General features: G+C 46.5%; 1 protein-coding gene across 6 annotated transcripts in view; it reads left to right on the top strand.

The window, feature by feature from the left end:
• Positions 1–14,790, top strand: part of EVL (Enah/Vasp-like) — a 141,844-nt gene that overhangs the window by 113,785 nt on the left and 13,269 nt on the right. For all 6 annotated transcript variants that reach the window (XM_038179840.2, XM_072038302.1, XM_038179836.2 and 3 more), the window contains exons 4-5: positions 7,610–7,673; positions 11,726–11,787. In XM_038179840.2, the coding sequence (XP_038035768.1) occupies positions 7,610–7,673; positions 11,726–11,787 (126 nt within the window). The remainder of the gene's footprint in view (positions 1–7,609; positions 7,674–11,725; positions 11,788–14,790) is intronic.

Genomic DNA, 14,790 nt, shown 5'->3' with positions numbered 1-14,790 from the left:
TGTAGAGGTTTTTCTAATTTAACGTGTCATAAGTCTTACTGTTAAACAAAACTAGAGATGATGTTTGACAAGCCAAGTGTGTAAATATCAACTGATTGAACTCCTGTACATGTCAGTGGCTCTGTTCTTTCTTCCTTTCGGAGATTTTCAGAGATCTAATTTGTCCCCCAAAAGGACTAAATTCCTCCTTTTTAATTTGATGAAAGGAATTGTATGTATGACGTGTGTATAAGCAGGCATATGCATGCGTTCGTGTGCAAATACACACCTGGTCGCACTCTTACTCATTTGTAATGTGTCATATGATGGAGGACATTGATTTGTCCCCTTGGCTTCCTTGTAACATCTACCGACTGCGCTCTGGAGTTAGCCAGACCCTCAGTGACAGTGGGTTGACAGCTTTATAGTATCACTAATCTTAATTTTAACAAAAGTCTTATGATAGTTGGCGTTTTTCTTAAAGCTTCATTTCAGCCTAGAGACATGAGAGTTTATAAACTAATTTTAACCTTAATTTCTAATCTGGTTGTGCAGGAAAGTAGGCTTGATGTATGTTGTAAGAACAATAAAAGGAAAAAAGAAAGATAAAAAAGAACAGCAGTCTTTGTGGGCTTGTTTAGATCTGGTTTTACTTAATACTTTTTACTTTTTTTTTTTAGCTAGTCTAATCACTTTGAACTTTACGGGTGACCTTTTAAATTCTGGCAGTGATTGCCATTTGTCCCCCCGTGTTCTCTGTTTGTGGTTATGAAGCTGACAACACTGGAGTCACACCCTCAGAAATCCAGCGTCGCCTTTTTTTCCTCCAAAAAAAGGGAATTAGTCCCATAGCTTTCCATGCACACACCAATTTTTCAGAGCCAGTTCCCATACCAGCAGCAGTCAGTCCCTGGCTGAGTAGGATGCTGGTGCATGATGAAGCTCCTCTGGAAACAAGGCCAGCAGCCCCTGCAGAGGAAGGAGGTGCTCACAGTGCTACCATAGCAGGTGGCTGGCTGGCTTATCCACCTCTGTGTCACTGGCACACAATGGAGCAGTCACTGAATTATTTCTCTCTCGCTCTGAGCTCAGTGCAGCAAACAAACCCCTCCTGGGATGCTCCAGTGCCACCTTTCCCCAACCTGTGTGGCTGTTCCCTGTGCTCGCCTTGCTGGCTGTGCTCTGCTTCTAGGAGAGCCAAGCGGGGCTCACCCACTCCCAGATGATGCTGCACAGGGTCTGCTGGTGGAAAAGCTTCCCGAGAGAAAAGCCACGGCTGTGCCATCCCCTCTGCCCGGGGAACTGCAGCTTCTGTATCCCAGCTCGTGCTATTCCAGTGGCATGCACACAACCCAGGCGTGCTCACGCTTTTGCACAGAATGGAGTAACTCTGTTTATTCACACAAGTTTTTAAAGGTCAAGTGGAAACTTGAGCTACAGGGAAAAGTGTGAATTAAAGCAAAAATGCTCCTGCAGCTTTTGAACAGCAAGGGTGATGCTGACCCTGATAGCCCTGGAGCCACCTCATTGGAATGCCTCCCATTTGCACAGTCACCTCTAGGTATTTATAAATTTCTTTTAAAGCTGTTGGAGCTGTCCTTTATGTGAGAGGTAACCCAAGCTGTGCTCCTGTGCTAAGGCACTGCTGCTGAGATGAAGTGCACCTGAGCCATGTCTGTTACATATTAAATATGATCCCTGCTGTCGGAGCACAGGTGCTTTCTACAGGAGCTGCTTTAGCACCTAATCATCTTTATTACATTCATTCATTGAAAAAAATAAATAGAAAAAAAAAATAAGCTTTTCTTTCCCATCCCAATCAAGACACCAGCATGAAAGCTCATAAATACAGTGCCAGTGCCATGATGGATAATCATACAGGAGCAAACAATTACCATCACATTTCATGCAAAATAGTTGAATTAACAGCTTGAGCAGTGGACGCAAAGGCACACTGGTTTCATGCCACTGTGCTCACCAGCACTCCTGGTGCACCAAAGAGGGTTTCTTTCTTGTCGTCTTTCAGCACTGGATCTCTGGGGCAGTTTTATCAGGTGACTCCTCTCTGTATCTCCTTGGTCCCATCAGGCTTGTTGAGCGTGCACCAGCATGCCCTGTGCTTCCATTTGCTGATTTCCATAGCAGAAAATTTACAAAAAGGCCTTGCACAGTGCACACACCTGTTACTAAGGCAGCTTAACTCGTTAACCTGTTAACTTGCAGGAGGTGTGAACTAATGTTAGGGTTGGGCATTCCCATTTTAAATACCAGGCTTGTTTTTCCAGCTCTGGCACTGTCCTCAAACCTTATCTACCCCAGAAGGTTTCACCAGTGAACATGAAATCAGTCCTTAGTTGGAATGAACAGAGTTCATGCACACCCCCTGTGCTCACACCCTCATTTCAGTTTAAGTGAGGCCTGTTTTATGTTGGATTAAGGTAATCTGTGAACCTGTACAGGTGAAAGGATAAAGACGAAGGTAAGGCAGTTGCAATAGTGGGAAAGGTGCTTTTCAGATCTGTTAAGCTGGCAGTTCCTGCAATTCAGTGTAGTCTGAGGTAAGATGAGGTTGTGTACAACATTGCTGGGGGATGCTTTTAGGGGATGTTGACTTTTCACTGTCAGCCACCAGGGCACACAGGAGGGAGCCAGAGGAGGGCTCCTGGCTGGCGCAGGCCTGGCAATGCTCGTTTCACTGCGCTCTTCTGGCCTCAGGTCAAGCCAAATTTAATTCGGTCTGTATCAGAATAAGAGTGCCTTAGCTGTGTCAGTAACGAGTCTCACCTGTAGGTAAATTGATGCAAACAAATTTGGCTTGTGCAGGCATGGTCTGGGTGTGATGGAGGCATTTAACGTCTCCCTCCCCGGGCTGGAGAAACTCATTAAGGCTGCTAAAGCTCTGCAGTTCCTGGAGGAAAGGTTTGGTGAACATGTAAGTGATGTTATAGAAGGCATTTAATGTCTTCTGTTACAAACACTGCACCCTGCCTGTGAATAACACTCTCTGAAACTGTTTCTGTTGGGAGTTAATGTTTAATAGGAGCGAGGTAAACACGCCATGAGCGCAGGCTTTGTGGCGCTGGACCCGGCCCTGCTGCCTGGTGGCTGCGTTCCCTCGCTCTGCTTCCTGTGACTCAGATGAACAAACAGGGTCCTGTACGGGGCTGTAGCTGCTGTCCTGCATGGCAAACACCACAATGAAATCCTAAGGGCATTAACATTTGTAAACTTGCCCCACTGGACTGTCCTTTGCCTCAGCCCTGTCAGAGGATGCTCTCTGCAGCATGTCTGACCTGTGAGCTGTTGCACATCAGGTGAGGTGAGATGTCCTAAATATTTGGGTTACAAACACTGTGGTGTCGTGGTGCTACACATGAGGGCCCTGGCTCTGTCACCCTGCAGCTCCGTGATCCCCTTTTGCAGCCCTTTGCCTGGCCACAGGCACTTAGCTCTGCTTGACCTGCTGTGTCATCCAACTCTGGTCCTACCAGCTCGGGCCCCAGAGGCAGTACAGGCACCCTGTTTTATCTGTGTGCCTTATCTAGGCTAATTAGGTTGGCGCTTTGTCCGGGATAATTGTCTCTACTAATCAGTCTGAGCACAGTGTCACTGCACAGCAGCCTTGTGCCTGCTTCCTGCACCGGCTGCCTTGGTGGGTGCTGCCTGGTGGCCTCTGGCCGTGCCAGGACATCTCTGAGACCTGCTTTCCCCACCAGGACGGCCACAGCAGGTCCTGCTTCCCCCTGGGCAGACCCCCAGCGTCTGCACCCCACACAGACCCCGTGGCAGGGCATCATGGTGACGTGACACAGCAGCATCCCTGCCTGCGGCGATGGGCTGAGGTCTCCTGGGCAGCTGGACAAGGTGCTGACGGTCCCAGCAGCAGTGAGATTGCCCAACAGCAGCAAGGGAGCTAAATTTACACCCGGCTGTGAGCGCTGGGAACTGATGATTTGCAGAAAACTTCCCCCATCCTGCCAGAGTGGAGCCTGAGCTCGCATGATTTCACATCCCCGTCATGCTATTGGGTTGCCTGATGGGCAGCTGGGGGTGGGTAGTGCCCCTCTGACCTGCACAGGGGAAGGGGGAGGTGGTGAAGAAACCAAAATGCACTTTCCAGGTAGTGGAGACGATTTGCAGGGTGGCCACCAGTAGCTGGCAGTAGCAGAGCTCAGTGCCCTGCCATGGTGCACCTGTTGGAAATATTTTTGACTTTTTTTCTGTCAAAAAATGCCAATTTATTTGAAAAGCATTCCTATGGGGAAAAAAAAAAAAAAGAAAAAAAAAAAGGCTTTGCTGGAACTTGTAATCTGGCATGAACTCTTCTGGTCAAAATGAGCAAATGTTTGTGGCATGTTCCTATGACATACCTGACGATGGGGCAGAGCTGAACCTGATTTTTGCACAATCCAAGTACCAGCTGAAATGATCCAGCAGCAGGGAGAGGCGTCTGTCTGTCTGTCACCTCTCTTCCTGCCATAGTCTGCTGTTTTATTTCAGGCAAAACCATCATGTTCTGCTCATATGCAGACTGTGGTTTTTCAATCTCAGATATATTTCCTATTCAGCCCTGGCCCTAGACGCTTTCCTTAGCCCACCACGTTCATCACGCTGGTAGGTGAGCACCACGAGGCTATAGGGCTTGCAAACCTTCTCCAATAAGCTAGAGGAGAAAAAGCAAATGGCAAACTTCCTTGTGTTCCCAAAATCTGCCTTGAGCTGAGTCACAAGATGCTTATATAAAGCGCAGTTAATTACTACAAAGCAACGAAGCGAGGAAACGTGGACGTTCACAGTGTATCTCCTGCATTAATTAGGTTGCTAAAAATGTAGATTGCCACAGCTATGAAGCTGCAGATGGGTCAGGAGCAAAACAACTTCCTGGTTGTGCTGAGAAGCACTGTTCTCCGTGCAGCTGATCCCAAAGGCTGGCAGGGTCGGAGGCAGCTTGCAGTGCAACTTGTGGCATGTGTTTATATGAGGATGCCACTGCAAGAGCACCTACTGCTCATGTCTGCTCATGTCTGGGAAATACCTAAGGAGGCGGAGAGAAGTGGAACCTAGAAAGGTCCACCTGAATTTAAAAAACCCTCCATCAAACAGATGGCTGCTGTATGTGCACCACAGAACATAGACGTATGAAACCAAGCATAAAAATAATCCCCGTGTTCAATTTCTGCACTGAGCGTGCTAGAAGCAAGCTGAAGGACGAGAGAACCACGGAGCTCCACTGTTGCAGAACATGAAGTGCTCTGCAGACATCACATCAGGTGGTGGTGCGCCTGGTCTGTCCAGAGCTGCAGACTGGAAATAAATCTAGCAGCATTTGTGCTTCTGGCAGTGAATAGACCTGAAAGCTCAGGTTGGACTTTTAAAGTGTATTGGCCAGCCTCAGCAAAATCTTGGTCGCCAAAATAGGCAATGAATCTTTTTCTTCAGGGTTTGCAAATGAAGGTTGCACATCAGTGTAGAAGGAAGATTGGTTACAGTAAGATCACAGAGGTTGTAAGAAGGAATTATTTCTTATGGCTGTGGGTGACTCAAGCATTACAAAAACAAGTGGTAGAGAACTGGTATGTTCTCCACTGCTGGCAAGAAGAGCTGGGACACAGGTAGCAAAGGCTGTAACTGCCCTGCACACCCTCTTACCACAACAACACGACATATGTACGGCTTCCCTCCCTTCCTATCACTTCCAGTTTACTGAGCTCACTGCTTTTCCTCAGCTGGCAGTGTCTGATCAACTTCAACTCCTCTGCCTCTTCTCTGAGAGAGCTTCCTCCTCCTCTTCTATCCACGCTTGCCTTCTTTTGTCTAGTTTTTTGGAGTACTTCACTTCCAAAGCAGTTGGAGAGGAAAATCATGCCAAGCAGAATGAATGTGCAGAAGCCAGAAAACGAGAAGAAAAATGATTTTGGAAAAGATTTATAGGAACAAATGTTTTGCTGCAGTGTGGTGATATGTCTAAGAAATCTCAACCTGTAAAAGAAAGGAATTAGTCATTATTCAGAAAGCACTGTTATGTATTTTAAGATATCCAAGAGAGAATTAGGGCATTTTGGGGTCCATGCAGGCATGTACCCTGTGCATCTGAAAAATTGCCTGTCTTTTTAAATTAATATACAAACAAAAATACCTGCAAATTTGTCGCTGCTTCTGTAAAGTGTTTTTGAATGTTGTTTTTTTACTTATTTAGGTCATAAGTAGCTTCTGTTTGTTTTTGTTTGTTTGTTCGTTTTATTTTATTTTATTTTGGGGGCTGTCTGTTCAAAGAGGAGGATATTTCTGTAGAAAATATGGAGAAATTTGCAATTTCAAAACACAATGATGAGCTTTATGTGCTTCAGTTTCACACTATGACCAAATAATAACAAAATGCTGCCAACTGAAACAGTCATCTACAATTCTCAATATATATATATATATATATACACATATAAACAATCAGGATTTATTAATGGGTAGAGCTCATCTCTGAATAAAGGAGTGAAATTAAATTATTTCCATGAAGCGAGGGAAAAAAAATTCAAGTAGCATTGTCTGAATTGCCTTGTGGTCTGTCCTAGGAATATATCAGGTATTTGCCCTACCACAGACAATTTTTAAAGGCAGAGTTCATTTTGCAACCATGCATTACAACCAGAGGCTATGTATTTAGTTTCAGTATGGTCCTAATCCTGCTAACATACACATACATAACAGAAAATAGAAGTAAACTCATTGAATTTACTGCAGCTCCTTCATGCTGAAAATTGAGGTGAGCTTGTTGGCAGATTATGAGGGTTACTTATTTACCTGCCAGCTATGCAGGTGAGATCAGCTCAAGAAAGCTGCAGATGATGAAAAGCCATAATCCCAACTTCCAGATGTACTCTGCAACGTTGCCCTGAAAAGGTTTCTTCGGGCAGCTTTCCAAATTGATTTGGTTTGATTTGCTTGGTTTTAAACCTGTCCAGTTGCTCCCTAACAGCACCTACAGGGAAAAGGAGCCCGTGTTTTGTGTGCTGTCCACAGCCTGGTGCTAGGCTCCTTCTGCATTTCTTCTTGCATTAGTCAAATTGGCCACAAGGCCTCATTTTTCTGGGCATTTAGATGAAAGAGAAGATTCATGCCAAAGTACCAGATTAAGATGATGTCATTTATACTTTTACATAATTTACTGCCTAAGAAGAATTGTTGTTCCTGCAGCCTCATCCTCTGGCCATTCTTCTTAACATTGGCACTTACATTTAGCCACCTCTCCAAGCAGAGGGCAGACTTCTGTTCGATACTGTGAGTCTTCATACATAGGTGATCAAAAATTCTTGTGATCAAATCAGTGCTGAGCATGGTTGAGGCTTGTCATGATGGAATTCTTTAGCCACTGACGGAGGAGTAACTGACTTAAACCCTGAAATTCTTTCATCCACAAGTCCGCTTAGTGAAATATCCAACATATATGTGTATATGCAGCTGCATCACACAAAAGCCCAAGGTCCAAACAGGTGACATTACTAACTATGGGGAGTTCGGTCCAGTTTCACAGGTTGGGGATGGGACCTCGTCTGTCTTCCTACCCCATTCAGAAGGGTTTACTGAAAAGGTCAGCATCGGTTACTTTCCCAGCATCATTCTCTTGTTTTCTCTGTAGGTCCAGCTGCCCAGCGCCAGGTCCAGAATGGGCCATCCCCAGATGAGATGGAAGCACAGAGGAGGTAAGTTGGGTTCATCAGTTATGGTAGATTTCTAGTTTGTAATTTGATGTGTGTGCAGTCCTTGCTCACTAATAAGTACTGTTCTTCCTACTCATAACCTGGTTTATGTTGATTCTGAGCAGTTTGTAATTATTGGTAATAATTCTGTAATGACTTTTTAAAGGGTGAAGTGAACTGAAGCCCTAGGTAAACTCTTTGCTCAAGGGCAAGTGTGAGGCATGTTCGTGTTCAAAGACAAAACATGTTTACAAGCAATCTGTAGAGTGTGTGTTTCTCAGCATGTTAAGAAAGAATTAAGCATATTAAGAATTAACCATTCCCGGTTCTGGATCACTTACTGGCTCTTGCTAGTCATGTTGCCCAGGAAGCACTGATGGTATATATACCCTGTCAGTAATAACTCAGGCTCACTTTGCCTATGGCTACTTCCTATGTCATATCTCATTCCTTTTATGAGTGTTTTGCTCTAAACAGGATAATAAATGAAACTGTAAAATCATGCCTGTCACCCTTCCATGCAAGCCTCGACGTAGTGCCATATTACACGTGGCCTTTTCTCTAGCTGCTAGCAGTGGTCTCCTTGATACCAAAGGGGAAGGTGGGCAGGAGCGCCCTTCCTTATATGCCTTCTCCATAATCAAGCTGTGAGGGCAATGTTCCCATTTCAGCTTTGCTGATTCACCCAAGACTCCTGTAGCAGCAGTACCTTCAGCTTCCCTTGCCAAGCAGAAGATGTACTCGTCCCATTCTGGACAAGGTCTTCTAGTCCGACCGGCCACCCGGGCTGTCAGAGCTGGGATCTGGCTGCCTGGCATCGGCTGTGTCCAGCCCAGCAGCACTGCACAGCCGGGTTTGTGCCTCCCTGGTGAAGTATAGGCTCACGCACACACAAAAAAGGCACCTCTGTATGCCGTATTTCTGCTCACTGCAAATGTGTTTTGCCTACTCTATGAGAAACACCACAGCGTGTTCTCCCCAAAAACGTGTAGCTAAAAGTTGGTGAGCCTCCCTTCACCGGGAGTGTGTTGGAGTACAGGAACCAGCAGGACCTGTTGCTGATCACCATTTGGTGCGTGATTGTTTAAAAGCTGTGTTTGCATTTGCTTCTGTAAACAGAGGAGGGTCAGCAGGAGCGCGGTTAGCTCTCGCAGGACTTGGCCGGGTGCTTGGTTTGGATAATAAATAGCTTCGCAAGGCGGTTACTGAAACCCGGCCTGCAGCTGCAGCTCAGCGTGGTGGTTGTCGGTGACAAGAGGCTCAGGTCTCAGTGGGCTCTGCCTTCAGTTGTAGGCACAACCTGTGAGCAGGCACGATGTCCCCTACACAAAACCATGTATAGCCCTTACACAGGCTGTGGTGGGTGCTTAGGTTTCTGTTTCAGGCAGCCCTCCATACAATTCTCTTTTCCCTTCTCCAGAAATCGCATATAAAGTGTAAGGAAACTAGTTCCCTGCTCCCAAATGGCCTGAAGTTGAACAAGGGTTATTAAATGACTATTAAAAGTGACTGTTAAATGCCTCAGTGGGTGATTATACACCAGTCAGGATTATTAAGGGTTACTTTGATAGCTGAGCAATCAAAAAGATGAGAGGAGAGCTCTTTCTCCACACCTGTGTGCTGCACAGCCTGGCTGGAAGACATGGTCTCAAGCTTGATCAAGCCAGTGGGAATTGCTGAAAGTGCAGGCTGTATGAACTCAGACCCCAAATTTAGGTATGTGAGTCTGTATATGCAAAGTGTGACCAGTTTAAGTTAGAAAAAAGAGTGACTTGATTTATTTATTTTTTGGTTGGTTGTTTGCTTGGAGACAGCAAGAGCCCTTTGGGTAGATTTTTCCACTGCTACAGGGCACATGGTTCTGGGAAAGCTTCTTTTGCTCCACTGGACTGGAATAAGCTCTGCCAGTAGATGCACTTAGACGTTATTGCATCTGCTCTGAAGGACTTTCAGTTTTAATTATGCTAACGCACTCTTAAAGCATATAGCAGCCCTAATTTTAGGCCTAGCTTTTTTTGAACAGCTTATGAGCAGGCAAGGAGATCAAGTTCTGGTAACTGCCCTGCAAATTTGTCTGTTTTAAAGTTTTTTAAGGACCTTTACACAAATGTGAAAAGAACGTATTGTAAGTCAGAGGATGCAGGTTGTTCCTTCTTATATTTTACTCCTGGCGTACTCCTTAAGCAGCCTTGTGCAAATCTTGATCTTTATTTAGTTCCACTGGAACGAATTTGACTTCCTAAGAGTGTAAGAAGTTCTCCTTTTAGCACGTGTGGGAGGACGTGCTTGGCTCATGCAAGCTGCTGCTGCCCAGGAGCAGGCAAGGCTAGTATCAGCCCAAAAGACTTCAAATGCCTGTGGCTGGACCCTTGTTCTGGGGAGCACCCAGCCCCGGTGTCCACACCAGGGGCTCCAGTAGTTTGAAGTCTTGCCCATCTTCCTTTCCAAGTCTGTCCTGCTGGAGTTTTTCACATCTGTCCTCCAGATAAACCTAGAATTCACCAGGGTTTAAAAAGGAAAATTCACGTGTGAAGTACTTCTTCAACATCAGATCTTTCTAATATGTGCCAAGATATTGTAGGGGACACTTTTCCTAGGGAATTTTAGCACATCTCTTTACCACTGAAATTTTAGAAGTGCAACTGATGCTGCTGCATAGGTGTTCAGCACAAAACTATCCCATATGAGCCAAGCTGCAGAACAGATTTCTCTGTGGTTTAGATTGTCATAGCTGAAATAAAACCACTGGAATCAGCCAGCTGAGGCTGTTTCTCAAAACCGTTTCCCCTTTGCACTTTGCACATATAATTTCCTGAGATGCCTGTAATGATTTTCCAGAAATTGCTTGTGTTCAGTGAAATGCATGTCCTGAACATAATACCAGGTTAAGATTGATCTCTCCACAGTGAATAATTATAATTGTGAATTTTTCTGTTTCATCTATTGAATTAGAATTGAAACACAGGAAAATTGTTTTGCAAATTAAGACATTCTTTTAGTTCCTACATAACATAACTTTATTTTTCTGGATATTTTTTCTTATTTTTTTATTTATATGTAAATAGAATTCTTTAAAAATAGCAGACTCATTTGAAAGTACAAGTTAGCAAAAATGTAACAGGGAGATCTTTTTGAAATATTATGTAAAGTATTAATATAGAAACGTTGCCTGTAGTTCATTAAGCTTGCCTTACTGTACAAAACAAGAAATAAACTTCTTGCAGAAAAAAAGAAAGAAATGTCTTTGCAATTAAGACTGGCCCAAACATAGGTGGAACAAATTCAGGGCAACGTTGGTTTAGAAATTGTGGAAGAAAATGGTAATAGACCTTACTGCCAAGTGCTCCAATAAGGTAATTCAGAGTTGTGGTGTAGTATTGTTGAAATCCCCAGTTCATATCTACGTGTGTGGTAAAAATAAGTGGCTTTTTTAGCTGTCAATATTTTAAACTAGAGAATGGCAGGGAGGGCTCGTGGCAGGGGCAGCAGTGACAGCTATTTCTGCAGAAGTGTTAAAGCGTGCGAGAGAAGACCTCTGCTGATAGATACTGGCAACTGCACGTCCCTGGAAAGCAGAGCCTGGGAAAAGGCTCCTCGGTGCTAGGCGGTGCATTTCCCTGCCTGGGCAACCCGGGAGCTGGCAGCTCCTGAGGATGCAAAGAAGAGTGGTGTAATTCTGTGATGAGCACATGTGGAAGAAAGGCAGTGGTTCAGGTCCTCCCTGGTGGTGTGGCAGTGTTCTGCTCACCTGCAAAGCCCTGCTGTGCCAACAAGGGACCCATTGCAGAGTTGCATGGTGTGGATCAACCAGCCCCTGAACCAAGCATCTGCAGTGTCCTGAAGGTACCAGGCCGTGTCCTGATTACATGTCCCCAGCACCTGCAATGGCACTGCTGCGGAAGTCAAAACCACGTCCATCTTGCAGGAACGGTGTTTGTGTGGAAGACTGGCTCACCCACCTGTAATGTACAGCTTGAGGGCCCCTCAGTGCATAAAGCTCTTACAAAAATATAAGGAATACATAATGACTGAGGTCTTTTTCTTTGCTGTTTCAGACAAGTGATGGAGCAGCAGCAACAGCGCCAGGAATCCCTGGAAAGAAGAACCTCTACCACAGGCATGTATCAAACACCTGGAAGCAAAGCAGCTGTAGTTTCTCCCTGCATGTCTTCTTTAGCTGTAGTTGGGTTTTTTGTGGTGCTATGCAGGAGCTAGACTGCTAAAAATTACAGAATCACAGAATGGTGGAGGTTGGAAACGACCTCTAGAGGCCATCTAGTCCAATCCCCAGCTCAAGCAGTGACACCCAGAGCAGGTGACAACGTCCAGACAATGTTCACACTGCTTTTGAATACCCACAAGGAGGGAGACTCATGCACCTCTCTGGACAACCTATGCCAGTGCTGGAACAGTGGCTTTAGTGATAGTTTGATTTTACAGCATTTGCAGCTAGGGACTTAAAAGCACTCGGGCTTAGTGTGTTGTTTCACAGAGGCTCGTGTCCGAGCCATGCAGGTGGAGCTAGGCAGGTTTGGTGCTAGCCAAAACTGCTAAGCAGAGGGGGATTTTTGGCATACCAAGGTGGGGCTGGCCAAGGTGGCAGTGACTCCTCATTCCCAGAGGATGTCAGCACGAAGGGGTGGACGTGCCGGCTGTACCAGGTCGGGGCCTCCCCATTGCCCTGCGGCACAAAGCCAGATACAGCGCAGAGCAAAAGAGAGCCCTGGAGTCTCATCGGTGGGGATTTTGTAGTCATGAGGTAAGGAGTCTTCTGTGTGCTTAATGGAAAATGCATACATATTTAATGAGCTTATGAAAATCTTCTATAGCATATTAAGTTGCACAAGGCTGAGCGAAGAGCTGACAGGAATAGTGTATAACTATGAAGTATGGCTTTGCCTCCATGAAAGAAGGCAGTAAGCAGGCCAAGATGATCTGCTTTAGGCTTTTGTGGAAGTTTTTGTGGTTAATTTGGCCACATAAATTATGGTTTTTTCCTCAGCAGTTACAACTTCTCGGTTGTTTTTGACTTGAAATCAGCTCAGATGCACTCATACCTTAGCCAGTGACATAAGTTGACAGATTCTGTTTGGGCAGAGGTTTCTGTGTGCTCTTCTGCATCAGGGACCACAGCCAAAATCCCACCTGGGCACCCACAAGGAGTGGGACGTGGCCTCTGGAGCATTATGGCTGTCCACTCCAGGCTACAGGGTGGCCACTGCTGTGTTCAGTGCATCCCCTGCAGCTCCCCTGGTGTGAGGGTGACGGGACCCTGATGGATTCACATGGAGCTCACCATCACTGGAGCACACAGCCCATCCTGGGCCATGGGGTCCTGCTCTGCACAGCCCCCAGTTCTGCCGAGGGCTGGAAACCCCTGGACTGGTGTCTGTGCCATCTCTCCTTTTTGCTTTGTTTGAGCTTCTGTTTGCATTTATTTTTTGTTTCCTTTAGTCCATCCTGCTTTGCCTTGGTTTTGTTCCTCGCTGCATGCCCATCTTATTCTTTTTTTCATTTGTCTTTTCTGTTCTTTTAGCTCCCACCCCTCAGATAAGCCTGTGCTCTCCCCCCTCTCAGCACCAGCCTCCTCCTCCTGCTTCTGGTGCTTCCCCTCTGCCACCCCCCCATGCCAGAGCTGTCCCTTCCCCTCCTGCTGTCCCAGAGCTCGCTCGAAAATCCTCTTTGCGATTCCCGGGGAGAGGCAGCGAGCCCCCACAGCTCCTGCACAGACACTCGGCCTCTGAGCTGCCAACAGTCCTGGGTTCCTCCCCTCCAGCCTGCCCAAGCCACAGGCCCGTCATGCCAAGCATCAGGCGGACCTCGCTGTCTCCGCCACCTCTCCACCCTTCCCACTTTCCCTTTGCTTCTTGCCAGGTCAGGCGCTCCTCTCTCTGCATCTCTCCTTGGACTTCTGCTGCCCCCGTCACAAATACCCCCCTAGGGCAGAGGGTTGATGCCCTGCAGCCCCACGGTCCCACCATCCTGCCCGTGATTCCTGCCCCACACGACAGGGTCAGGGAACCCATAGGTAAAGCAGGCCAGGAAGGCTTGGCCGGTGTATCTCTGAATGGCCACCCCAAAGAGCAAATGGCTTCAGGCTCCCCTAGGACCCAGCTGAGAAGCGTGCCTGGGTCTTTCTTTCCACGCCTAGGAGCTGCGCCCTCCTCCCAGCTGCCCGTGATTGCCAGCCCCCCCGGCTCCTTTGGCCAGGCCCTGTCCCTGTCCTCCCCTCCATCACCTCGCCCCCCGCAGCAGTGGTGCCAGCCCATGTCACACTGTCTTCCATTGCCTCCCCCTTACGCTGCTGGGTCTGAGGTGACTATGCCCGGGAGGACCCCTCCTTACATGACTTCATCAACCATTTCCCACTTGAGTAAGTACTGATTTTCAATGAGTTGTGACCTGTAAAAGGCTTAGCTTTGAGCTACCTACAAAGCCGCATTCGCACTGCCCATGACCACTAGAACAAGGCCTGAGAGACCCAAGACCACTCCTGCCGTACACGATGTCTGAAAGCAAGGTAGAAAAGTAGGTACTCAGGACTGGTCTGAGGACCTTCTCAGCTAAAAGCAGGACAAAAAGCAAGAATTACAGGGCTGGGGCCCTGTAGCTGGGTTGTTGCAATGCATATTCCTACTGTATTAGCCCAGGAGGAGGTTTATATCATTTGGCGGAGGCAAATTGCATTTGGCAGCGAGCTTCGTTCAAAGCCTGTGTTCATTCTGCTCCAAATTTAGCAATGGGCTCTGAAGCTGGAGGCCAGGTCTGTGGTAGACTTGTTGTCTGTGTAGCAGTATTGGTAGAGGCTGGGATTTGTATTCTTTCACTTAAGTGGTATTTCAGACCAGTAAAAGATGCAACACTGATTTTGTTAGAGTTATGCAGAATCTTACGTGCCTATATAATTTATTTCCTTCTAGCAACTCTCTTCCTGGTGTAAATTGCACTAATAGTTGAGGTACTGTCACCATAACTGTTCTACCAAACCTTTTTCAATGCAAGCAGATCTAGAGCTTGGGGTCTGCACTTTACATATGGTCTTGATTCCTAGTGCTCATCTAAAGCCTGCTGTGTGAGCAGCTACGAGTAATGCCTATTTGTAATTCAGATCATACTCTCT

Source organism: Anas platyrhynchos, chromosome 5, assembly GCF_047663525.1.
Source record: "Anas platyrhynchos isolate ZD024472 breed Pekin duck chromosome 5, IASCAAS_PekinDuck_T2T, whole genome shotgun sequence".
NCBI classification, from domain to species: Eukaryota; Metazoa; Chordata; class Aves; order Anseriformes; family Anatidae; genus Anas; species Anas platyrhynchos.
The sequence above is the reverse complement of the archived record's forward strand: the minus strand, read 5'-3'. Positions and strand labels throughout refer to the sequence as shown.